This window comes from Mycteria americana, chromosome 1 (genome assembly GCF_035582795.1).
Source record: "Mycteria americana isolate JAX WOST 10 ecotype Jacksonville Zoo and Gardens chromosome 1, USCA_MyAme_1.0, whole genome shotgun sequence".
Taxonomy (NCBI): Eukaryota; Metazoa; Chordata; class Aves; order Ciconiiformes; family Ciconiidae; genus Mycteria; species Mycteria americana.
The window spans coordinates 13,423,867-13,451,298 of NC_134365.1; the positions used below are offsets into that span (position 1 = coordinate 13,423,867).

Below are 27,432 nucleotides of genomic sequence, written 5' to 3' on the forward strand. Positions count from 1 at the left end.
GAAATATTAAAGGACTGGAAAACATGATTTATGTGGGATACTCAGACCTGAATCTGTCTGGCTTAGCAAAATAAAGCTAAAGGGGTGACTTTGTCCCACTTTGCAAGTACTTCTGCGGTGTTTGTAGAAACAGATATCAGGTAATAGATAGCTCTTCAGTCTCGCAGCCATGGTATAACATGATCCCCTGGCTGTAACTTGAACCTGTTCAGATTAGACATAAAGCACATGTTTTTAGCAATGGAGGCAATTAATGAGATACCCAGGGTTACCGTGTATTAAATCTTTAAAACTAAGATTGGATTTTTTTCCTAAAAGGCAGGCAACAATTCAAATGGCAATTAATTCAGGGAAGCTCACAGAAGGATGTGTCCACAAAGGTACCATGCTATTTTACAATCTGAGAACCTGGCTATGATCCCCTCTTACCAATTAATAAGATTCCTATAGGGAAGAAGAAAGGCGGCTTGTTTTGGGTGGCACTAGCTCCTGCAGAACCCTGCTACGAGGAGTATTTCATTGTGTTGGTACATCCCCAGCAGTGACAAATGCCAACAGCCTGGACTAGGTCAGAGCTGGAGTCATCCCGTGGCAGGAGTCCTTTTTCTCTCCAAGCGCAGGTCAGAAGTTGTGACTTGCCTGGTGCAGTGCTGTTGCATAGCATCACGAGTGAATCTATTTCTGGCATCCTCCGCATTCACAGCAGATGGGGCCATCTAATGGTTTTGGCATTGCCAGTGTACTGTTGCCAGTGTGACACTATGGGGCAGGCAGTTTTGCCTGTGAAGAACTACCCTGAGTATGGTTAGGGGCTAGAATGGTTAATGGGCATTGCCAGAAGGCACTGTGTGAGGTGCGGTCATGTCCCACTGCACCACAGCCAGCTTTTGGGGGCACTGCTGCGTGCCAGGAACCTGCGCAGGTGCGTTCACACCGGGTCTGATGCAGGCACTCTGCTTGGGTATCGCACGGCACATGGGCCATGTGCACGTGAGATTTTGGCTGCTTAGCAACTGCATAATAGGGCTGTCCCAGAAGGACATGCCGTCTGTTTAGTCTATAAATGTAAAATGTCCATTTAAAATCTGCATAGTACATCCCAAAGAACATTGGAGCACTCTCTGTTTTTACAGTGCCAGAGGTATTTGGCATTATCAGTGCAGCACCTTCCCAACACAGTAGCAGTGCCAAAGGTTTCTGATAGACTGCATCTGTGCAATGCATTGACCTCTTCAGTGAAAAGCTCCTCTGGTTTTCTTCCCGTCCTTCCTGTCCCATTCCACTCTGTAGAGAGCATCATCAGCCTGGAAACTGCTTCATTTTCAGTCAGCTTAAATAAGTACCAATGTTTTTAAAAATAAAGATTTGCAGTGTGTATAGAAAACAACTGTAAGTTGCAAAGCATGTGTGGGCAAAACAGTTCTTTAAAAATATGGTTCTTAATCTCAAATGTCTTCTTTTATAATACATTTGCTAAGAAACTGTAATCCAAGTTAGAAAAACAAAATAGCAGGATGCAAGTATTTGAAATCTTAGGGATAGATTTGCTAAAACAATTTGCATCTGACTATTTTTCTATTCCTTAAAAAAAAATGTTCTCAGTTCAAGAGTTTTTACTTAAATTAAAATGCAATCAGCTGAATGACAAATACCTTCTAGCTTTCCTCATAGAAAATAGTTCTGCAAGTTAACTTTTCAGTTTCATCTAGTGAAATGTTATGTCTGGAGAGGTAAGAGAAAGGAAAATGACGTGGCTATTAGTGTGTTTAGCCTGCTATTCAGTTGGTGACTGACACCTACATTAGTAGTAGATAAGTTAAGAGTTAGCTTAAAAGCTTCCATGAAGAAAGTTCTTATGCAAAAATGTAAATGCAAGGAAAAATATTTTTAAAAATAATTAGATATCTTCATTTTTTCCAAAAAATACAGTCAAGTGATTAATCAGCATGGCAATTTATAAAACATGTCACTTGGGTGAGTAAAACATCCATATTCATGGCAATCCATACTTCACTTTCTTCAAATAAAAACTCTGAATGGATATTGTCCAAGGGTCTCTAACTGCTGTTTAAGCAGTTAATTCTGTTTTAAAGCTTTCTCTCCCGTAAATAGTCTTGCTGTTCAGTGAACAGACAGACTGACATATAAGCGGTCAAGTTACCTGTCCCAAACCTCATTCCAAGTTACAGGAAGTACTAACAAAATCAAGCAGTCCCGATTTTTCTTTCACATTTACCCAGTACAACTTTTACATCCACTTACTACCATTCAGGTTTCTGGATTTCCAGTTATTCATTTCTGCAAAGCAACCAGTGTACAACATTCTTTGCTTTACAGTCATCTGAAGGGCATTTAGTTCTGCATTTAGAAAGCTTTTTTGACTACTAACCCGAAATGTCTGTAATCCAGGCTTTCAAGAAGCTAAAGGAGGTTTAGAAATAGAACATGAAAGACTTGGATGTTAAGGTAATGCTAGGGCCAAAAAAGAACTGATGGGTTAAAAGACACTTGCATCCTTTATTGTGCAGTGTTTGAGTTGAACTAATTATGTCAGTATGACAGCTGGATTTCACTCCTTTGTTGGGGCATTGACAGACGTCCTCCTCGGCACCAGCTGCACTGGTGGAGAACTGGCCACCTTGGCTGCTCACTGTCACTTTCTCCCACCCCTCTATTTTCTGTAGTTCCCATTTATCTGCCAGCAGAGCACTTTGTACTTGACAGCCCTCTGGTCTGCTTCAGAAAAATCAGCTAGGAGCACTCGTGTGAACCATCAGTAAGGATGATGGTCCAGTAGCAGGGCAACAATGAGGGATGGGCTCAGGTACAACTTCCACTAGCCTTGGATTTTGTTCCAACCTTGCAACGCTGCTGCAGTCCTAAAGCTATTTTGGGAACTTTACACAAAAATAGGTCTTGCTTAGCAAGGTTAGTGAATATAATGACAATGACATCTGTAAAAGCAGTAAATTTAGTTCTTTTGGACAGAAAATGTGCATAGAAATTCAGCATTCCCAAAGAAAACACAAAAACTTTGTCGTAAGGAGGCACTGATGAAGTATATGCTAACACAGCACTTTAACTAATGGCACACAGCAGCAAATTTTAGGATCATTCTCAATGACACTTTTAATGTGGGACATTCAGCTTAGAAATCAGAACTGACAGTAGCTCTGTAAGTTTTTCCTTGTAGCCTGCTCGGTAGTCATTGATCTTGCCTTCTGTGTGAGGATCTCATTCTTGTGCATTCTCCATGCCTATGTCACCTTTGGTCTTCTGACGCTGGGAACCATTAATAGCAGGGCTTACACCATTGACTTATTTTATAGTAGTAACTACACATTTCTTTGATTTGCTATAAATTTTGGTTAGAACATATGCAGTGCCCTAGCAGGGGCAATGTCTGCATCACATTGTCATTACACTGATGCTTGTAGTAGCTTCAAACTGGCATATCTATAATTCTCTAAACTTTGCTGTTTAGACATACAGGTTCAAGGTCAGCTATAACAACTGGCCACAATACCATCAAAGCTCTTTAGACCTGAGCAGAATTTGGCACACTTCATAATAAATGATTTATTTTGCAATTTTGGACTGCCATAATTGTGTTTTGTACAAACAAGTCAGACCAAGTGTTAGCTGGCCATAAGTATGAACAAGGAATATACTGTTTTTAGAAATAAGGAGCTCAGCTTTGTTGTAACTTATAGGATTAAAGACACTGATTTCAGCGATACCGTTCTGGATCTATGTGAGGGTAAGAGAGTTCCTTGCTGCATTTTGTCTTAGGAAGAGATTGTTGGTATTGCCCAAATAAATTGTTCTTCAGGGGCCTCTGCATGTTTCCACGTGGTGAACAAGTTAGGGACAAGCTAAGAAGCACTTTCAAAACTCTGTCTCATGCAGGTGCATAAGAAACCTTGCTTAAGCATGACATTACTACCGTGTGTGTATAACATATGTATATATATGTGCACACATCTGGCTGCATGAGTTGCCATTCTTTCTGATGTGGAGAGGACGTAAGTTACTCCACAGATTATTCCTATCTTGTCTGCTAGTTATTTTCTGTAGGGGACTATACATCATGCTTTTGCACACATAATTTGCCCACAAACTCTTAGACCAGCACTAGAATCCAGAATGAATTTGTACCTATCAACCAGCTGAAGACCAAGTCCCATGTCTAGTTTCAGTCACGTCTAGTCCTTCTTATCCCTCACTCTTTCAGGGACAGGAGTGTATTCTGTGGGTCTCGGAACCTGCAGCAACATGGTATTCAGAGCCTCTGTGTCGCGGATGGAGTGAGCGTGCACTTCACTCGTTAGAGAGAAGTAAAAAATATAGTTTATTGGTACAGAATAGGGAGTTAACAAAGTTCAATGCGACAGTGTTTTAACAAGATTCGATGGCAAGGTGCACTCGATTATTTACTGCATAGAGGACAGGGTCAGACAAAACTGTCAGGGAGACCCTCCCGTTGAGTCATGAGGTTTGGAAAAGGATCCCCTTGCTTTCTAAACTCCTTCTCAGAGAGGAGTCTAGGTGCGGCTAGACCCAGTCCTAGTCCCAGACTTGGTCAACGGTTTATGTCTAAAGGATTATATATATGCGCAATCAATCCTTTATGTCACTTAGCTAAGATTTCAAAGTTTAGCATGCTATTAGTCACTTACCGAGGATCTGTTGCGGCAAGGAATCTCTCAACCTCGAGGAGTAACCTTGAGAGGCGTCCCTGCTCAAGGGGAGATCCTGGCGTGCAGCCCGCTGCCGTGCAGGAGAGCTCAAAGGGCTCTTGGACTGCTCACTATTTATGGGGGATAAGATGATTGACTCATAGTCATATTTGCATGCCGACCACAGGTTTTAGTTTCTTCGGTGGGTGCATTGCACAATAGCCCTAGGCACAACACAATAGCCCAACACAGGCTATTGTTGGGCTAATAGCCCAACCCTTAGGTTATTGTGTTGTTATCTGTCTCCTGAGTCCACTTTGAGCTGATGCAGCCATCGTGACCAGATGCATCCATTACAATCACCACTGGTGGTTATCACCTAACCAGGGTTGCAGGAGATAAAGGTCGAGGGCGGGGGAAGCACACCGTCACACTCTGGGAGTATCAAGATCAGCCTTTGCACCCTGCTGCTATGATACATGAAGTAACTGTGTAACTGCAGCCTCATCACTGCCCTCTTCTTTGCCTTTTATCCCAGAATCGCAGGTACAAATTAAAAGCAGTGCCTTTATAGACAATTCCTGTTATACCTTGGTGGATACATCCTTTCTTGTCCCATCAAGACCCTGCTTGTCTGACACCTTTATCTTAGTGATGACTCAAGACCATCCTCTGGCACTAATAGCTGTAACTGCATATGCCCAGTGCATACAGATGGCCAGCAGTTAAAAGGACAGAGTTAAGAAATATTGCTAGGAACTGAATTGGTACGAATCCAACCTCCTCTGTAATAATGCTTTAAGAGGGAAAAGTGGCAGTGGTCTTGTGAAAGTTCATAAAGCTTTTCCAGTCTAGGCAAGAATGATGAGGAAAAAGGTTTCCTGCCTTTCCAGTGTAGTTGTGTGTTCCTTGCTCTTTCTCCCCACCCCACACTCTTTTTGCTACTTCTGTCTGTTCCTGTTCTGATTTCTCCAGGTTCAAATCAGAACCCCTTCTCTTTGACGCTCAGGTCAGCACTAGGCAAGGCACTGGGCATTACTGTTGCTAAGAGCAGCCTGTCCTCTCCCAGTTGCATGCTTGTGCGTTGACAGGGTCAGAGTGTGATTGAAGGGTGAGAGATGCACAAAAGCAGAGAAGGCTTGAAATTAAATAGTCTTTGAAGCTTTTTCTTAACTAGTCTCACTCTGGCACAGACCCCTGCCTTAGGGGGATGATCCAGTGGAATAGCAATGACCTAAAGCTATTGCTCTGCCCACTCAGGCATGCAAGGAGGAGAATTTATCTCAAAAATGACCATATGAGAATATCTGGGCTGCAAATACATGTTTAGAAAAGAAGTATGTTAACATTAAAAGAATGAGTACTTTTTCTTTTTCTGAATAAAACTGGTTTGTTTCTGAAATAGTGAATGCTACACAGAAACAAAAAATGGAAAAATGCTGGTGGGTGAGACCTTTATCTCTTCTCTCATTTATTACTAGTGCCAATGGAGTAGCTGTCCTAATTAAAAAGAACTTGCCCTTTCAAACAGAGGAGCTGGATTCTGATCCAAATGGCCTTGTAGAAAAGAAATTGCTGAATGAAGTCATTACCCTAATTAACATTTATGCTCCTAATGTTAACAATGTACTTTTAAAATGAACCAGTAGTATAGATATTCCTCCTTAAATCATCTAATGGTCTGGTGTGGGTACTGATATTAATTGCCCTTTGGTTATCAATTTAGACAGATCTACTAGGGGTGATTGCATTGTAAATCAGATATCTCAAGAAAGTCATTAATGAGCTAATGAACGATAGATGTTTGCAGTGATGAACAGCACAGCTGATAATGCTTATTTAGCCAAGTGGTGTACTTAAGTGTTCTGTGTTGTATATGGAAAGAAGTGATCATTCACCAGTATCTAGGTAATAATGTATTAGTTATTACTCAGTCTGCTCCATGGTTTTATCTTCCACTTCCCAGGATTAGCCCAGTCCCCTGTGCTCTACATCCCTAAGCTGTTTCTGTGATTTGTAATTCACAGAACTGTAGTTTGGAGCCCTGCATCTCTGTTTGACTTTGTTTATATATTTCTTGTCTCCCTTAGCATAAATCATAACGACAGCTTAATTGGTTTATGTTTCTGAAGCAGTTTGAAATGCGAAGTGTTGCATAAGTGTTCAAGGTTGTTATTACTTTGTGACTCTTCCCAACCATTTTCTTTCCAGAATGAAAATTGAAGAGAAATTATTTGCCATTTACAAGAGTAAATATGGTGAATCCTGTCATAAGTAATCACTCAAGGATCATCAAAAAAACCCCTTTGTTTCACAGAATTGCACTTTTTAAATGCTTGAACTTTGCATCTCCTTCATAACACAGTAAATCCATTAACTTCACTGGAAGTATTTGATTTATGCTCATGTGAACGGAGAATCAGATCTTTGATATCTGTGGCTGTGAGAAGGTAGTTTTGTGATGAAACAAAGGTCCTGGAAAATACAGGCCTTCTGTGAAGATTTTGCTATAATTAAAACATTGGGCCATTTGATAGACTTAGAATTTGAGATTATGACTTCTTTATTTCACAGGAGGAACATGGATAATTGTACCAGTCTTTAAAGCACAGTATTATTACAGATTGGAAGATTCCTTAGTTCACAGTTGCATATTTTACCTAAAGAATTTACGTATACCAAACTGATTGGTTTTTTTTTTTTCCATAGAGCAGTGTTGACTGGAGACTAACCCTCTAGCTTTTCCTTAGGACCTGGTCAGTGCTTAGCATTACCAGAGAATTTTTATCAGATGCAGTGTTCAAAAAATGAAGTCACATGGAGACAGATGTTTGTGCATTTAATTCCCTTTGTTGCTTCCACTGGCTCACAGGGCAAAGTCAAGAGGTATCCATGACAAAGTAGAAAAGTCTTTTACCCCAGAACAGGATTTTAGGATCAGAAATTAAGCAGGCAGGCAAAACAAGGACAGTCAACAAAAAGTAGCCTGGGGCAACACAGTGTGTCAATGAGAAAGAGAGATAAGAAACACTTGGACAGTTGTGCATGTTGGCTTCAATCTGTAATGACTGTGCAGACCACACATCAAAAACATTTGGCTGTCCTTGACAGGAACAAAAAAAGCCCAGATTTTTCAGCTTTGCAGTTTTGGGTTTTTTTTTTCAGTTGAAATTATTTAAGCAGTCAACCTGGTGAATAACAATTCATTTACTCTACCTCTGTTTTTAATTATTTGTCTAACTGCCTTCAGGCAATTATTAGGTGTCACCTTAGAGAGACAAAGTGAAAACTCTCTTTGTCTTTTAACAACCACTCTTTCTGCTGTTGATCAGCTAGATCTACAACTCTCACTGGTGTAAATTCCATTTGTGCTGTATCTTTCTAGTGTAAATTAAGGGCAAAATTTGGATCATCAGCTCCAATAACGTGTAATTCAGTCAGCACTGACAGCTGCTGCACTTCTCCAGTTCCATGCACGTAGAGACGTCCATGGCCTTGGGACCAAAGTGTCTATTTGTGCCTAAATTCTGTCATAGTCGAGAAATGAGTGGGAAGCGCCTATATCCCACACTCTTCCACAGCAGTCTTATCCATGCTCAGAGAATGTGTAACATGAGTTGGATGCATGGCAAAATGCCCAGGCTCTCGTGGTGGTGATGACACTTTCTTGATAGCTTCATGGCCACTTTCTTGGTAGCCTTGTGGCTGAAGAAAAGAGGCAGTGGAAGGTCAGGGTTTATTTAATGTCTTACCTTGCACTCCTAGAGAGTGCCCTAGCTACTGGATGAAGGTGACCCTCCATTCCTTCTTTTGGAAGAATGACACTAGGAAGCTTATAATTTGTGGGGCCTGAAGAAGAGCAAGCCAGAAGTGGCCTGATGATATAGTTTAGGAGTGAGAAGGCTCATCAAGTGTGGCCAAGTTAATTCATTAGAGACTCCAGGACTATCCTTTTCCCTACTCTGTTCTTCTACTAGCATGTGATGAACTCACCCCAGGAAGTATCAATTACATCATTCCCCAATATCTATTAGTTTGTTTCTAATCTGAATTTTTCTGAATGGCTCAAAAATAATTAGTTTTTAAGCCTTTTTTTTCCCCTCCTCTCTGAAAGTTATGTTACAACACAGGTACGTTGTGTTTTTTTAGGACAGGTTTTTAGAACTGGGGATTGCATCTTCATGCATCTTTATGTAGTAACTGAGCTCTGGAGGAGCTAAAATTCCTTGTTATAGCACAAGAACTCATTGGTAGTAACGTTATGGATTAAAACTCCCCTGAGAAAAGTAAAGCTCTATAACTCTATCATACTGGGACCAAGGTGGTAGACAGCAAATTGAGTAAAAAAATACCACATTAGAAAGAGATATCATACTGTCTTTAAGGGAAAATGGGAACACAGACTATCCATTAAATGTTTAGTTATTGCTTAGTATTTAGGATTTATAATACCAAATTACCTTAAAAAAACCTAATTATTTACATTAGTGTGGCAAAATAATAATCTTCTGTTGATGAAAACAGAATTCATATAGTTTTTTCTCTGGAATTTTTGTTTATTTTGTTTATTTTCTTTACCTGGAATTACTGGAAGCCTCTGAGAAGTATTTTTATTTATTCTGACAACTCCTTAAGGGAAGAACCAATAAGGAACATCTGATTTATTCATGTTGTGCAAGATGACTATCCAGGACAATCTGCAGATGCCTTTTTAGGCACATAAGGCAAGGATTCCCTACGTACCTCTCCAACTGGCAAGATAACTTTCTCTGGTAGCAGCTTGAATAAATGAATACAAAAACTGATTGACTACAGGGATCTCTTTTTTTCTCAAAAAACAAGTTTGAAGAAAATGTCAGACGAAATTAACAGTCTAGAGTGCCTTCCTGAGGTTGTCAAGGAAGTTGGAGATGACAGGTTTCCAACTATAACCCAGAGAAAATGCCACTGTGAAATTGTATAAGACGTCTATAAATGCGACTTTTAAAATAAGCCTAAATTCCTATGAAAAAAAGGAAACACAGTACTGATCAAACCAGGAGTGGGGTCATTAATCCATCATCTCGTTTCAGGCAAAAGGCAGATCAGGCAATTCTCAGGCTTATAAGACCTCTACAATATACATTTTTGAGTAAACTTCACCTGGTCCCTGTTCCCCTACACACAGCATTTTCAGATAGATCTGTAACAACTACCGATTGATTTAACATGCAGATAATATCTCAAAAATTTTTGGTATAGTAACTGTATCTTCTTGAAACTCATTCCCATTTTTGACTCAAAACTTGATCTGAAAAACTTCAGCAATTCTACAGTTTAATTCATTTTGAATGCAGGTGCTTCTTCTTACTGACCTTCAATTTCTCATCTTTAATTTTATGTAAACTTTGTATTTATTTACTTTTATAATTTCCCTTCCTTTTTACCATCTTATTACGTAAGTACATTTGATTTGTACAACTGAAATACATTCAATTTTTATTTTAGGAAGTTTATAATTTTCTTTGCTTTTCTCAGAACATCTTTTATTTCTGTAATTTTTTTCCTTAAAAAAGTCTAGGCCAAGACTGTATGCAATAAAGTTCTTAAACACATTATTGAACGTTTGCATGACACATCATTCTATTCCTTCCTAAGCTGCCTTCCAGTTTATGGTTCTAGCTTTGCTTATTATTTAGCAGAAGGAAGCTGCTACTGTACAGTGAGCTGTCTGCAGTAACGCCAGTATCTCTCTACAAAGGATAGCCATTTTACAGCCCAATGGTTCCCTGATTTGCATTTATCCATAATAAATTTCATCTAACATGATGCCTTCCCATATGCTTTTATTTTTAATTTTTTTAGTCTTTCTGAAGCTTCAGAAACATCCACTTCTGTGGCCCAGCCTAAACTAGATGAAATTTTGTCTGGAACTGCTCTTAGTTTTTTCTCATATATCGTTTCCAGATCATTTGTAAGGGTGAAAAACCATGTAGGCACTAATGTCAAAAGGGAGGGACTGTGCTGCAAGCTGTTCTCTAACATAGCAAAGGACTTTTACTTCTACAAGAACCTTAGCAATAATGTATAAATTATACAAAATCAGAGTTCAAGGAAAGTAGGCAATCTCATAGTTTGTTAAGCCTAAATCTTTAAATGATGACAGAAGGCAATAACATGATTCAGTGAGTTGGGACCTTGGTTATTAAAGGTCTGAATCATGTCATCTATCATTAGCCATCTAAAAGGTGTCTGGACTTTGTTGTAAGGTCAGCAACCAAAACCATGTACACTTCCAGAGGTCAATTCATCCCACCTAAGATCACTACCCAGGGCAGGTGGGTAGAGGGAGCTGGTTACTTTAAACTAGACACCTAACTTATAAGCAGTAAAAGTGAAATGATTTAAAAACTTACTCTCTTATCATTCAGGGATCAGACACAATGATAAGTGACTACTCAAGGGCTGAATCCAGACAACAACAGCCAGCTCACAACAAAAAAGATATATGTGCCTTGGAAAGAAGTATCTCGGTATCTCTGCTTAGCTGCAGCAAAGAATATAATGTTTAGGAATTGAACCATGTCTCCTTTATGGGAATGTAGAGGTTCCAGATTGTAGTATTGCTTTTTAGAAGATGAGGTCAGGTGACAGAATTGCTTTAAAATGTGCAGAATACTATAAAACAGTTACTAATGTATTTATCAAGCTGTATTGTCGCACAGTCTTGTTCCAATATCCTGCATTCATACCTCTGTGATTCTTGCTTGTGAAGTCCAAATGCCCTTTCGTATTAATTATTAATTCCTATCCCTTTGTCCATGATTTTCGTTAAATAAGTAAGAGTAGCCTTTTAAAGAGCTCTGTCTAGATTTTTCATTTCTGGTACGCGGTGCTCAGTATAAGATCAAAACATGGAAGTTAAAGGTCACTTCATATTTGCTGGTGGTTGGGAGATCTGTGATGATGTGCAGTGCATGCAGCACACTGCTGCATCTGATAAGCAGTCATCTCTCTTCTAGGCCATTATCTAAAATTGATTTGTTCTGCTTCTCAGAGAGAAATACAAACTTGAAGAATATTTGGGAGAAATAAGGTCAGGACCTTAATCTTTGAGGAACCTTAAAGCAAGACAGTTCCCTCTCAGTAGCTACCTCCACCTGGACTTAACACAGGATGGTTTATAGTTACTTTACCTGAAATGTATTTACACCTTCAACCCATGGGGTTCCCAGGTCTGACAGGAGAACTGTTATTTCCCAACTGTGAGAGATTTAGTGCTCAAGAGGGTTGTGTCTGTTCACATGGTTTGGTCTTGGTAGGAATTAAAGGGATGATGAAAACAGTTTAGGCACTATCTGATTCTGTAAAGGTGAAATTGTTCTTTCTACTTGCTTCTTGTACTCTTACACAGAATTTTTAGGGATTAGTCTTGCATATGTGCCTAAATTTGTAGATGGACCACTGCAAATAGCTAAAAGATTAATTAACAAAATCTAAGGAATGCAGAATATTTATAGGATAAGACCGCTCTAGTACTTAAAAAAAAGAAAGAAAAAAGAAAAAGAATAGTTAAAAGAAAAAGCAGCTATGTAAAATGGAACTATGGAAACAGAGATGAAAAAAACTTAGGAGCCTGAACTCTCTGAAATACCTTAAAGCATGAAGTGACATCTCTGAGGAAAATATTTTTTTTTTAAAGAGAATTAACTTTGTATGCCTTAATTTTGGTGTCTTCAACATTTCTGAAAATCAGAATTGTTTTAGATCATCCCCTATGCAGATCTGATACACTCTATCAGTACCTTAAGGTTACAAAAATTGATTTGCTACTGATATTTATCTTGAAAAATAGCAATTAAGAAGTTGAAACGTATTCATATACCCTTACTTTTACAGTCTTTCCTAGTCTGTCTGGAAAAGAGAGATTCTTATTGGGGGCAGTTGGGGTCTGATAGTAAGAGAAGAGCAGGTCTGTCATGTTAGAAGGTTTGACAGCCTGTCTGTCTCCATTCCTGTATTTGTGAATTTAGAAATTTCCTCTGCTATTGCATTCATTGGGGGCCAGAACACTCTTGGGCAAAAATCCACAGCTATAATTAGTGATTTAATTTTAATGTAGATGAATAGACAATCCTGAAGCCAGTTATTAAAATGTCATTAGTTGACACAGAAGTTAGCATATCTGCCTAATGTCTGTTAGCAGAAGCTGCAGAGACCAACCCAAATGAGAATTCTGCCTGGGGAAGAGTTGTGGCAACACAAGGCATCAAAAATCTTCCTGCCTCTGGGAAACAGCTGGACAGCCCCTGACAGAAAATGCTCAAGTGTTTGTTGGGAATGCACAGGCAATAACTCTGAACCCTCTGTTCTAGCAGAACCCTGAGATCTCCAGAAAATATTCCTTTTGAGTAGCTTTAGCCATAGCTAAAGCCCAATACAGTTAGAAAATAGCAAGGGTGCAGACTTTATAACGGGTAGCCATGGGGATCTCTGTATCCGACAAGTAAGGAATTAGTTCTGTATAACATGTAACATTCTGACAGCACTCCCCAAATAAATAAATTTTAATTTGTATTTTTAATTCAGATGTTAATGTAACAGCGAGACTCAGAGAACTAAGTAATCTGGATTCAAAGGCTTAGTTAGAAAAAGAAGGGCAAAGACTTCTCTGGGATCTTCAGTCTCTGGCTGAACGTAAAGAAACTAAAAATAGCCCCAAAGATCTTAGTAAAAGTATAACCTTGCTTGTAAATATTTCAGAGAACACAATAGAAATTGAGATGTTGTTGAAAAACATAATCACAAATCTATATTTAATAACTTTTTTCCCTAAATCCTGAGATGTGAACTATGACCTTTCCTGACCTCTTTACCATCTTAATGACACAAGATCATGAGTAAAAATAATAGTAACATAAATCTAAAATCTAAAGTCTTTAGAAGGCTTCATTTTTTAATTCCACTTACTTTGGCACCACACTAAGAGTTCTGCAAGTTTGATCCATCAAGCAGAATTGCAAAACCATCATGAAAATGTATGAACCCAAGAACAAAATCTACTCACCCAACCTTACAGCAATGATTAAAAAACCCCTAATTATAGTACAGTCACCCGTCAAAATAAATTACTCACTCAGGGTGAGTGGGTGAAAAGAAGTTTGCTAGGCTTCCTTAAGGAGGTGGTAATTGTCTTCAATTTTGTTAAAATACATCACTAATTATATTTTAACAACGTCTATGTACTGTTTTCCTCTTTGGGAATTTTATAAGATGGTAGTAAGAATTTTGAGAGAGGGCTTTTTCAGTTTTAAAATATTCTATACTTGTGTATTTGTACTGCAGAACATGTTTTATGACATACAAAAATTACATGTACGGGTGACTAGAAATGTTAGAATAAAATAATTTCATAAGAAGATGCCAATTGATTGGACGTACTTCCACGGCAAAGTGATGTGTGGATCTGACAGCACAGTGAAGTGAGAGCATGGTGACACCACATGGTTGGCTCCTGGAGGTCTACACAGAGTTTAGGAGGTCCATGGAGCCTGCATTTAAGAATCCTTCATGTCTTCAACATTCATTTCACACAATACCAAATCCTTCAGAGAAGATGTCTGCAACCCATTTACCTGGACTATGTTGGCCATGAAAATTTAATGCAAAGTTTGAGAGACTACCAACCACATATGAACTTACCCTGCTGGTTATACTTCCAGTGTGTTGGTCCTGCCCTAAGCAATACCAAAACCACAGGCTTTCTTTCCTGCTGTCTTATGAAGGTTGCCAGAAACCTATACTTAATTTTGCATCCAAAGCATGCCCCATGCGTGGACTCCAGACAGCAGCAGACTTGAATCTGACATCCCAGGCCTTGCAGGCTGTGGGCCACTACAGCTGGAGATACTGTTTTTAGATCTCCTTTCATTGTTGCTTCCAAAATCTGGTATTTTGTTAGGTTTTTTACTATCATTTAGACAATGTTAAGACACCTTTGTTATAAAATAGAATCCCAGCTCTCTTAGCCTTTCTGCACAGGAGAAGTGTTCCATCCCTCTGATCATTTTTGTGGCCCTCCTCTGGACCCACTCCAACAGGTCCATGTCTTTCCTGTGCTGAGAGCTCCAGAGCTGGATGAAGTACTCCAGGTGGGGTCTCACCAGAGCAGAGTAGAGGGGCAGAATCACCTCCCTCGACCTGCTGGCCACGCTTCTTTTGATGCAGCCCAGGATATGGTTGGCTTTCTGGGCTGCAAGTGCACATTGCTTGGTCATGTTGAGCTTCTTATCAACCAACACCCCCAAGTCCTTCTCGGCAGGGCTGCTCTCAATCCCTTTATCCCCCAGCCTGTACTGATACCAGGAGTTGCCCAAACCCAGGTGCAGGACTTTGCACTTGGCCTTGGTGAACCTCATGAGGTTCACACGGGTCCCCTTCTCCAGCTTGTCCAGGTCCCTCTGGACGGCTTCCCGTCCCTCAGGCGCACCACTCAGCTTGGTGTCACCTGCAAACTCGCTGAGGGTGTGCTCGATCCCACTGTCGATGTCATTGATGAAGATATTAAACAGTACTTGTCCCAATATGGACCCCTGAGGGACACCATTTGTCACCGATCTCCATCTGGACATTGATTATAAATAGACAGAGATTATAAACAGATGCTTCTTGATATATGCAATAGGCCTCTACTCATAAACAAATTCAGCTATCATCTTTGAATCAAGTAATAAAATCAATATTCACATTTATTCACATTATTATTTTAATTAAAAATTAAGCTAATTTCTGCCTACCTAAAAGTCTGTATACCATTGCAATCCATTATTTTTCCACATGTGTTTGTTTGTAAGCTGTTAAAATATCAGATGTAACTCTTATATCCAGATAACAATTAGACTTCAGGTACTTTCCCCTTAATTTATTATCACTAGTGAGTGACCACAAAAGCAATATGTAGAGATTTAACATTCAGCATAACATTTGCAGTTATTGTTCTAATAACTGAAAAATAAGGTTTGTCTTTCATTTCCTAGAGTTGTGGCTGACTCACACAATTTTGACTGATACTTCAGCAATTCAAAGTTGTATAAACAGTACAGACAGATCAATCTAAATGAGGGTGCTGAATAAGCAGAAGCAGGGGTGTATTTGTAGCTGGGTATTGTTTCATCCCACTCTAAAAATAAGTGTGAAAAGGAATGTGTATCTCATTCTGGGCTCAGAATCTGAGTCACACCATAGTTGGAAGTATTCATATTAAAAGTTTTTGGCTCTGGCACATCTCTCATTTTCTGTCTGATTTTTCATTCTTACTATAATTTTCTAATTCCTCAGTACGACTTTTAACTTTTCATAATACTTACATTTTTAAACTAGACTTTTTAATTTCTTAGATGAGATCAGTAGAGCTTCAGGAGCCAAGGACTCTCCCAGCAATAACCTCCTTCCTCCACAGGAAGGATGCCAGGAGGTAGGGGAGTACATCCTCCTCCACAGCCAGGGATGCAGACCTGGCAAAAAAACCTTTCCTCTCCCTTCCCTGTGAGGAAGGCTGGAAAGTGGAGATGTTCTCTCTATGATGCATTTTGGGCTTTTTCCTCCCAGAAGGGGAGAGGGGCTGGGGGTGCTGGCGGTGAAGGTGCTCAGTGAGGCCAGCCCCTGCAGCGTAGCGCAAAGTGGAGCACAATGTTGTGGGAGATACATTTAGAACTGCCTCCAGTAACTGGGATCACTGGGTGTCGAGCACATCGGTATAGTGACCATCACCAAATCTGAGTCTTGTTATGTCCTGGATTTGGCTGGGATAGAGTTAATTTTCTTCCTAGTAGCTGGTATAGTGCTGTGTTTTGGATTTAGGATGAGAATAATGTTGATAACACCCTGATGTTTTAGTTGTTGCTAAGTGGTGTTTACACTGGTCAAGGCCTTTTCAGCTCCCCATGCTGTGCCAGGGGCACAAGAAGCTGGGAGGGGGCACAGCCAGGACAGCTGACCCAAACTGGCCAAAGGGCTATTCCATACCATATGACGTCATGCTCAGTACAGAAACTGGGGGGAGTTGGCCGGGGGGCAGCGATTGCTGCTCGGGGACGGGCTGGGCATCGGTCAGTGGGTGGTGAGCGGTTGTATCACTTGTTTTTTTCCTGGGTTTTGTTCTTCTCTCTCTCTCTCTCTCATTTTTTTCCTTTTCAACACAATTTTTTTTTCTTTTTCTCAATTATTAAACTGTTCTTATCTCAACCCACAAGTCTGCTTATTTTTGCTCTTCCGACTCTCTCCCCCATCCCACCAGGGAGGGGGGAGGGCAAGCAAGCAGCTGTGTGGGACTTAGTTGCCAACTGAAGCTAAACCTCGACGGTCCCTGACAGCTCGCCAGGCGGCTATGCCAAAAGCCCACCGGTACCCTTTTGGGTCCTTAAAATACCTTCTCCTGAGGTAGTCTATGCCAAGGATGCACAGAGCCTCTGGGCCAGTCACAATGGGGTGCTTTTGCCACTAATTCCTGGTTAAGCTCACTTCGGCCTCCAATATAGTTAACTGCTGGGATCCTCCTGTCACTCCAGAAATACAGATGGGTTCTGCCCCTTTACAGCTTGATGGCATCAGGGTACACTGTGCACCAGTGTCTACTAGAGCCTTATACTCCTGTGGGTCTGATGTGCCAGGCCATTGAATCCACACGGTTCAGTAAACCCGGCTGTCCCTTTCCTCCACCTGGCTGCAGGCAGGGCCCCTCTAGTCCTGATCATAGTATTTGTTACCCACTTCTTGTACATATGAGTTAGGAGTTTCTTCCTTAAAATCAGGAGTAAGATCAGCCCTTCTACTCTGGGGAACTGTCCACTGGAAACTGGAGCAGTAGGTGGGGAGTAGGATCTATCCTCTGAGTTGCTGGACCAGTTTCTCCACAGCCAAGACAAGGGAGGAAAAGATACTTTCTTCGTATTCCCAGAGTTGGCTAGCCGCTTCATCCACTGTTTGTCCCTCTCCATCCTTACAGGTCAGTATTGCCAATGAGTTGGCATATGACGCTGGTGCACTCCGTACCAACTTCCGCCACGTGGGTCGCGTGCACTTGACTTCATCTGGATCTTTGGGTAACTGCTCGTTGTCCAGGTCACCATAAATCACCTTCCATGTCAGCTAATTCCTTCAGATACTGGATACCTCTCTCCATGGTGGTCCATTTGCCTGGGCAATATGTAACGTCTTCCTTGAAGGGATATCTTTCCTTCATAGCTGACAGGAGTTGCCTCCAGAGGCTGAGGACTTGTGCCCCTTTTCCAAACACTTTGTCAATGCCCCCTTCCCTCGAAAGGGATCCCAGCTGCTTGGCTTCCTTACCTTCTAATTCCAGGCTACTGGTCCTGTTATCCCAGCATCGGAGCAGCCAGGTGACAATGTGCTTGCCTGGATGATGGCTGAAATCCTTTTGCATATCTCACAGCTCACTCAAGGATAGGGATCAGGTGGTTTCCATCTTGTTTACGAGTTCCTCCTCTTCCTCCTCCTCTCCTTGTGATGGCTCTGCTTTTTTATCCTCCCTTTCTAAACGAGCTGACTTTCACCTCCAAGATTTCTTCTTGTGTATAGGGACAACTGATACTGGCACAGGTTGGTTCCCTGGTTCAGCTGCAGTGCCTGTCGCGGGGGTTGCAGTAACCGCAGTATCTGTCATCGGAGCTGGAGTAGCTGCAGTGCCTGTCGCCAGTGTTGGAGTAGCTGCAGTGCCTGTCACTTTGTCGTCCGATCCAGAGACCTTCTCTTCCCCTTGAGGGTACTGAATAGTGTTGAACAGGACTTGATAGGCATGGGTCAAGCCCCAGCATGTTGCAGTGATTTGTGTCTCTCTGGAATTGCCAGGGTGACAGCATGCTTCTTCCAAACATTTTACTAGTTTTTCAGGATTCTGCACTTGTTCAGGGGTGAAGTTCCAAAACACTGGTGGTGCCCACTGTCCTAGGTACTTGCCCATACTATCACACACACCCTGCCACTCATAACTATCCAGCCTTGGGGCAGATCTCTGGATGATATTGTTAAATTTCTTATTACGCTTAGACAAAACTGAAATATTATTCCCAAGCAATACGAATAGAAGTATCCTAACTACTCAAGGATGTTCAAACTACTGAAAAGTTATTGTAATGAAGGAGGAAATATCATAGAAGAAGGTAGCGAAGGTGCTGTTCTGTATTTCCTCCATAAAAAACCTGAGAGGAAGAAGTTTAATTGCTAATTGTCTCCACCAGGTGGTACCCGAAGTACAGTAATGGCTTCAGTACAGAACTCAGATACCAAATTAAGCTCAAGGCCAGTGTTTTAATAACAAATCTCCCAGCAAAACATCACTAATCACTGCAGAGCACAGCAAACTGCAAAAACCAACACCGATCTTTAACATGTACAGCAAAAAAATGAGCATGGTGCAGATCAGATAAACCAATATCAAGAACAGATGAATCAATATCGTGACCCACAGCCATTAACAGACCTAAATTCCTTATACACTCTGGTTAATCTATTATTATCTCAAACCCTTTGAGCCCCATGTTGGGCTCTAAAAAGGACTGTTGTGGTTTAGATTCAGTTGGCAACTAAGCCCCACACAGCTGCTCGCTCACCCTCCCCCCCAGTGGGATGGGGGAGAGAATCAGAAAAGCAAAAGTAAGAAAACTTGTGGGTTGAGATAAGAACAGTTTAAAAATTGAAAAATGAAAAAAAAAAATTGTAATGAAAATGAAAACTATGAGAGAGAGAGAGAGAGGAACAAAACCCAGGAAAAAAACAACTGCTCACCACCTGCTGACTGATGCCCAGCCCGTCCCCAGGCAGCGATCGCTGCCCCCCGGCCAACTCCCCCCAGTTTCTATACTGAGCATGACGCCATATGGTATGGAACAGCCCTTTGGCCAGTTGGGGTCAGCTGTCCTGGCTGTGCCCCCTCCCAGCTTCTTGTGCATCTGGCAGAGCAGGGGAAGCTGAAAAGGCCTTGACTAGTGTCAAGGCCAAAACTGGGTCTTTGACACGGTCTCCCACGGCATTCTCCTGGAGAAACTGGCTGCTCATGGCTTGGACGGGTGTACTCTTCGCTGGGTAAAGAACTGGCTGAATGGCCAGGCCCAAAGAGTGGTGGTGAATGGAGTTTACTCCAGTTGGCGGCCGGTCACAAGTGGTGTTCCCCAGGGCTCTGTGTTGGGGCCAGTCCTGTTTAATATCTTTATCAATGATCTGGACGAAGGGATCGAGTGCACCCTCAGTGAGTTTGCAGATGACACCAAGTTGTGTGGGAGTGTTGATCTGCTTGAGGGTAGGAAGGCTCTGCAGAGGGACCTGGACAGGCTGGATCGATGGGCTGGGGCCAATTGTATGAGCTTCAACAAGGCCAAGTGCAAGGTCCTGCACTTGGGCCACAGCAACCCCATGCAACGCTACAGGCTTGGGGAAGAGTGGCTGGAAAGCTGCCTGGCAGAGAAGGACCTGGGGGTGTTGGTTGACAGCCGCCTGAATATGAGCCAGCAGTGTGCCCAGGTGGCCAAGAAAGCCAATGGCATCCTGGCTTGTATCAAGAATAGTGTGGCCAGCAGGACTAGGGAAGTGATTGTCCCCCTGTACTCGGCACTGGTGAGGCCGCACCTCGAATACTGTGTTCAGTTTTGGGCCCCTCACTACAAGAGAGACATTGAGGTGCTGGAGCGTGTGCAGAGAAGGGCAACGAAGCTGGTGAAGGGTCTGGAGCAGAAGTCTTATGAGGAGCGGCTGAGGGAACTGAGATTGTTTAGCCTGGAGAAAAGGAGGCTGAGGGGAGACCTTATTGCTCTCTACAACTACCTGAAAGGAGGTTGTAGAGAGGTGGGGGTCGGTCTCTTCTCCCAGGTAACAAGTGATAGGACAAGAGGAAATGGCCTCAAGTTGCGCCAGGGGAGGTTTAGACTAGATATTGGGAAATTTTTCTTCACCGAGAGGGTTATCAAGCATTGGAACAGGCTGCCCAGGGAAGTGGTTGAGTCTCCATCCCTGGAGGTATTTAAAGGACGTTTGGATGAGGTGCTTAGGGACATGGTATAGTGGTGGTCTTGGTAGTGTTAGGTTTACAGTTGGACTCGATGATCTTAAAGGTCTTTTCCAACCTATACGATTCTGTGATTCTGTGATTCTGTGTAAACATTACTTAGCAAAAACTAAAACATCAGTGTGTTATCAACATTATTCTCATACTAAATCCAAAACACAGCACTGTACCAGCTACTAGGAAGAAAAATAACTCTATCCCAGCCAAAACCAGGACAGGTTATCATTTCAGCATGATTCTTCCGCTTCTTTACTACTACCCAAATGCTTTGCCTTTTTTTTCTTCCATAAGGGCTTACTTTTTCTCAGGAAGCAAGTTAGGATCTATTGCTTCATCATCAAACACTTTGTCAATAAAATAAAAGTCTTACTACTTCCTGACTTAGGCGAGCTCAGGTTAAGAAAAAAAAAAATAGCTGCTTTGTCCTCCTCATTTTCTCCTTTTTCTGCTGCTTCTGACTTTCTGACTCCTGATTTGGTCTCTGTAATCAGGGCTAATGTCCCCAGTAATTTTCTCTGACTCCTTCTCTGCAGAAGCAGGGAGACCTTTTCATACAGCTTAGTGGTGGCAAGTGTACCTGTGCTATGGCTTCCAATCCATTTCGGCAGCAGAGTCAAACAGGTTGGGTTAGACCATCTTCAGTGTTCAGCTGCGCTTGGAAACAGGCGGGGAGCCCTGAGGCAATCAGGCCCAGCAGCAAGATGGATTAAGCAGTGGTGGTTTTTCCGCAATTAAATACTTGGTCTGTACTGCCTGTCTGCATGACAGCTTTTAGTCAGGCCCAGTGCAAAGAGCTTAGCTTAAGCTCTGCTGGCTTAAACTGACCTCTTGACTTTGTGCTGGGGTGGCAGAGGAATATGCACACATTTTTTAAGTGCAATGAGGAGGCACCTGAGTAAGAGAGTGGCTGCACTAAGTCAAACCAAGGGAAACTGTAGCCCTGTACTCTGTCTATACTACTGCCCATTGGTAGATATTAAGGCAAAAAATGCAAGAACAGGGAAGGCATGCAGAGATACATTCTGCACTCCACCGATCTGTATTGTATGGAACTCTTGATTCAGAATTTGTACCTTTACATTTAATAAGCTTTCATGGTTTTTTTTCTTCTATGACTTTGTATAATTGCTTTTTGACTGTATTTATGATACTGGCAGCATCTGACAGTGAATGCCACTATTCTTTTATGCTGCGTGAAAAAAACCCACTTCTTTTGCTTGTTTTAAAATTGCTAATTTCATTGAGCATCCTCTTGTTCTCATGTAGTGAGGAGCCAAGCATCCATTCATTTATTTTCTAGGCACTTTCCCAGGGTTCTCCTGATTTTATACATATCTGCCATATCCCCCTTCAGTTGTCCTATTTCCAAGCTGAAAACTCCAAATCAATTTAAGCAGTTCCAAGCTTTAATTGCCCTTCTTTAGTTCCTCCATGTAATTTTTGAGAGGCAAGTACCAGAACAGCAGGCAGTATACAAAAGGGAGGGTACTATGTGGTTTTATATAGTGCTATAAAGGTGTTTTCTGTTTTGTGCTCCGTTCCTTTTTTTTAAAGCTCCTAACTGCTGGGTTTTTTGACTGCCAATGAGCCTGAGATTTATATTTTCTTTTAGTAAGCTTTCTTTGTTTTTATTAATTCCTTTTTTTAAATTAAACACAATTGAAATTATTTATTTGGTGTGTTTTTTGTACCTACAGGAAGCTGAATTTCAGTACCTTATGATTAGTGTTTCAACAGTAACACCTTGAACCAGCCCTGTCCTTTTCTCAGGCAAGATGAAAACCAGCTGTTTTTATCAGAGATTTTCCAAACATCATTGCAACAAAAGTTATGGCGTTTAAATATTTAGTCTGCGTTATGCCTAGATACGACAATTGCTGAGGCTTTATGAGAGAGTCTCCTATTCGCTGTAATGCTCTAAGGCTTAGGCAAAGAATTTAAAGACACTGAGAAACTCTTTTTGATAGAAGATACAGTTTACATTGATTCTAATTTTTCTTTAATGCTTATGCATATATTTGCACTAAGGATAGGTAGGTAGGTAGATAGATAGGTAGGTAGATAGCAACTAATAATGCAAAACTCATTTTTAAATTAATGGTTACTGGATCATAAAGCACATAACATGTTATGTTACAGGACAGAAGTTGGAAATTATACTGCATTTTCATTTTGAAACTGAAAGAATGAAATCCTCTTTGGCTCCTAATCTTAAATATTCACTTTTGTTTCTTATATTTTTATATATGTGATATTCATAGAAATTTTTTTGTTACGACTTTTTTCTCTGTCTCCCACTAATGCATACTGTCAGTCGAAGTGAAAAAGTGTTTAATATCCAAAAACAGAATAAGCATGTCCTTCATTTAAAACATCTTATCTACTATTCAGGATATTAGCATTACTGCTAATTACTACTGCACTTGATTTTGTATGACAACAGCAAAACTAAGAACAAAGGAAAAAAAGCCGAGGTATTGCACTTTTAGTTTCACGGTTTGTATCACACTGGTCCTATACCATGGCATTTGTGTGCTGGTATTTATGAAATCAGTGGAAATCAGTGCATATTTCACAGGTTTTGTGAAGCTTAAGGCATGTGTGGCACTGATTAACTTTCAGACTGGTAAAATGGGTTAGGTCAGGGAGGAATTTTTTAAATTGAGGAATCCTTTTTTTCAAAATATGTAATATTTCAGACAAGCAATCTCGCCAATAAAGGTAACATGCTCTTAAGGAAATACAAAAGTAGACTTCCAACTGACACTGCCTTCAAGACTGTGGGTTTTCAGGTACTCTCAAAATACCGTGCACTGTCTACCCAGCTTCTACCCAGCCTAGAAACTTCTACCCAGCTTAGAAGTTTGACTGTGACCAGATCTGATTTTGACATATTTTGGAGCTACAGTTTTGTGAGTGGATCAAGGCAGATTTCCCTTCCCTCCTTAGACCCCAAATCCCACTCCCCTGCTTTAACCCTGGGAGTCAGAGAGACCTCCTGCAGACTGTGGGAGGGCAGGTCACAGACAGCCATACGAAGGCACAACTCATTGCCCTACTGGCATCGGGATCTGTATTAAACCTATTGCCATCTCATAAAATCAAAAGAAAATCTTCAGTGAGTCAGTTTTTCATTCTGCTATCCCTAAACCCAGAGTGAGTACAAGGTCCATTTAACATGGGAAATTTTTCTAGTGTATTACAATTACAGAAACATCTGTTATGAATATAATTTTGCTAAACCACTGCAATAAATTCATAGAGTATTCAGTAGTTGCAAGACTGCTCAATTACTCGACTATATTGAGGTGGTCCTATGGCTGAACACTGTAATTCATTGGAAACACATAGTAATACTAGTACCGGAAATAATTTTTACTCTGCCTTCAAGATGCATCTTATGATGGTTTACTGTGCAGATATAAGATATTTCTTTATCTGTGTCACACTCATATGTGATTTAAAACTAATTTTTGTAACTTAGTTCCTGCTATTATTTGATTGTGCAGAAGCCCTAAATTTGGGGATAAGAATTAAAAAATGGTCATACGGTCTACAAATATCTTCAGCAACTCAATATCCTTGCATAGGTGCTTTTTTCTTTGGAAAGTTTCTCAGAGCTGGACAGTATTTTTAGTTTCCCTTACTAACTGCTGAAAATCTGCTTGTAAGGCATTATATTCACTGCCCTTCAATTCAACTTTCAGGTGAAACAAAGATAACTATGCATAAATAGCATGTTTTTATTTTTATGTCTTATATTACTCTTTATGTTTGCTTCTAGAGAGGACTTGCTAATATTTTTTATATTCTTTTATTTGATTATTTTAATATTTTATTTTTAACCATGTTTTTAAGACAAATTTGAGGTATCAGTAAGAAATCAGTTTTGAGACCAGATGTGCTAGAAATGCAAACATACAGATATTGATAGAAAAGATAAGGTCATGGCCCATCTAATCTGATAATCCTTCTGACAGAAAGTAGGTGATTCAGAAGAAGTTGCCAGAAATTTCATGAGAGACAAATAGAGGGTAATCTGTCAGCCACCTTAAATCTTTTCAGAATTCCCTAGTACTTTGAGATAATTTTAAGCCCTAAAGCATAAGGTTTCCACTTTCTTTGAAAATATATTAGCATTAACTATTACAAATCTGGAGCTTTGCTCATGAATAGCAAAAATTCAACAAATATGAAAAATGAGATAGTGCAAGCATTACTGAAAACTGTAAATCTCTGAATCTTTGAAAGACTGTTTACTTTCTAAGCAGGTGAGAGAATTTGGGGAGTGTGAAAATGACATAACATAGTGAATAGCCAATACTTTTATGGTCCTTTTGATCCTTCAGAAACTCTGGTATTGTGGCATAAATATTACAAAACTAATTTGTCCTAACTAACAGTTTGAAATAAAAAACCAGCTCTGTTATGGTGCCTATTTGTCAGGCATTTGGATGAGAGGAATGTTAACTTACCCTGTTAAAGTTTCAGGAAGTGTTAATATGGTATATACTTGTGAGCGTGATTTGATCACTAGTGCTACCACCAAGGAAATTAATTACCATTTCATGAAAGGTGAATATTTAACTTCGCAGAAAACATTTTGAACTAATCTTTATCTTAGCTGATGAATCAGCTCCTACCTCACGTAATCTCATTAATCTAAACCAAAAGAAGAAGAAGCAGCAGATGTATTTCTGCAAATTTATGTGCTATTCCTTTTCTTTTCTTTCCAGACAACTATTACGGCACTCCGAAGCCTCCAGCAGAACCAGCTCCATTGCTGTTAAATGTAACAGATCAGATCCTCCCAGGTGCCACTCCCGGGGCTGAAGGCAAACGCAAAAGGAATAAGTCTGTGAGCAATATGGAGAAGACAGGTATTGAACCACCAGAGGAAGAAGAGGAAGAAAGACCTGTGGTCAATGGAAATGACGTGACAGTAACACCAGGTCTGTTCTTCCTTCTTGCTTTGCGATGTGTTTCTGTTATTCACAGAGTCCTCAGTTACCTCCTTTTGCAGTAAGAATATGCATGTTCAGGTAAAGATGTTCTTTCAAGACTGAAAGCCAGGAACCCTGAATAACAGGATTTCTCTCAAGCCTAAACCAAATTACTTAACCTGCATTTTGGGGAGTCGTCTCACTTACCTCAGCTACCGTAAAGATATCTGTCTCTGAACTAGTTGCTTTGAACCCTCTTTATAGACCAAAGAGAAAAATATCTACTTTCTGTTCTACAGTTCATGTGACCTGTTTTACATTTCTAGGTTAGGAAATCAATCACAAGTGCCTATTTCTCTCCATTGACTATAGAAGGAGTCTAGAAAACTGTAATTTGGTCAAATTAATCTAGTCTCTGTGTTCCAGGTCTCTTTGTTCTCAAATGGTGATACTCACAAGAGAGTTCACTACATTATGAAGTGAACTTTTGTAAATTGTTATGAAATCTTAGCAATATTGTGGAAGAGTAAAGTTGTCATCATACTAATGAACTTGTGGCAGTGCCGATGACATTTAGCGGGCAATACTATCAAGAAGGACCCTTTTCAGCAATGTTCCAGAGCCTGCATAAAGCTGATAAAGGTTTCAGATGTCTAGTCCTAAAAGGCAGCTGCTGTTTTACCCCTTGGTTCATAGTTCTTCAGAAAAAAAGGGACTCAAGATACTGACTGGTATCCTGAGTGAGAGCACTCCAGCCTTTTCCCAAGCAGGTAATCAGCTTCCCCTTCAATGTTTCAGCAAGTCATCATTTTACAGTACTTAATCATTTTTATTCTGAAGTACCATTTAAGAAATGATTTGTTGTTGTTGTTCAAGTAGGAAATTAAAGAATTCAGACTTTTATATCTGTCTGAGAAATAAATTAATTAATCCATTTTGGTGAACTTAGAAATTCAGAAACAAATTATTGAAGTAGTGACAATCACATGGATGAGAAGATAAAATGGAATATTGCAAGTTCCCTAAATGCATAGGTTAATGTGAAACAAAAAACCCATTACCTAATCTCCCAAGCACTGTAAAAAGGATTTTCATACTGCAGATTCTATATATACTTTTCTTCTCCTACCGCATTAGAAAGTATATTGAATTGAATATCTTCCCATCAAGGATGTGTTTGCCACATGCTTTTCTGTAGGTGTTGCCTAACATTACATGTTAAGGGCAAATCCCTGTGCAAAATCCATCCCCGTGTACAAGGAGGGCAGAAGGGTGCATGGGGTGAGAGTGGATCTCGTTCTCCCCTCTCGGTTCTCCGAAGGGCTGCAGCATTACTCCCTGGCCGTTGCCATCACATGCTGTATGAGCCTTGCTCGTCCCTTCCACACAACCTTGCATCCGTTGGCAATGCTCTGACGCTTAGTGCCTTTCCTACACAGCTAAGCAGAAAAGGATGAAGCCCAGAAATCCTTACATAAAACATCAGCACTGGCTCTGTTGCCAGGATACTTCCACAGCAAAAGAGGCACAGGCAGGATTTGGGCTCTGATGTGTATTGTAGAAATCATTAGAAAGATCATTCTTTGCAGTTATTTGAAATGTGCCACATAACGGACCATTGCTGAGGAGCAATTTCCAGGGCAATATGTTTCAGCTCGAACTGGACCAAGAGGCAATGTTTACCTGTGTTTCTCCTTGCACTGTACACCTCTAATTTGCTTCTCCCAGGCCAATTCTATGTGAACGATGACTAGGC

At 40.6% G+C, this 27,432-nt stretch overlaps 1 protein-coding gene across 15 annotated transcripts in view; it reads left to right on the forward strand.

Annotated features, from left to right (window-relative positions):
- MAGI2 (membrane associated guanylate kinase, WW and PDZ domain containing 2) overlaps window positions 1-27,432 on the forward strand; it is a 776,755-nt gene that overhangs the window by 491,417 nt on the left and 257,906 nt on the right. For all 15 annotated transcript variants that reach the window (XM_075491038.1, XM_075491056.1, XM_075491102.1 and 12 more), the window contains exon 4: window positions 25,470-25,685. In XM_075491038.1, the coding sequence (XP_075347153.1) occupies window positions 25,470-25,685 (216 nt within the window). The remainder of the gene's footprint in view (window positions 1-25,469; window positions 25,686-27,432) is intronic.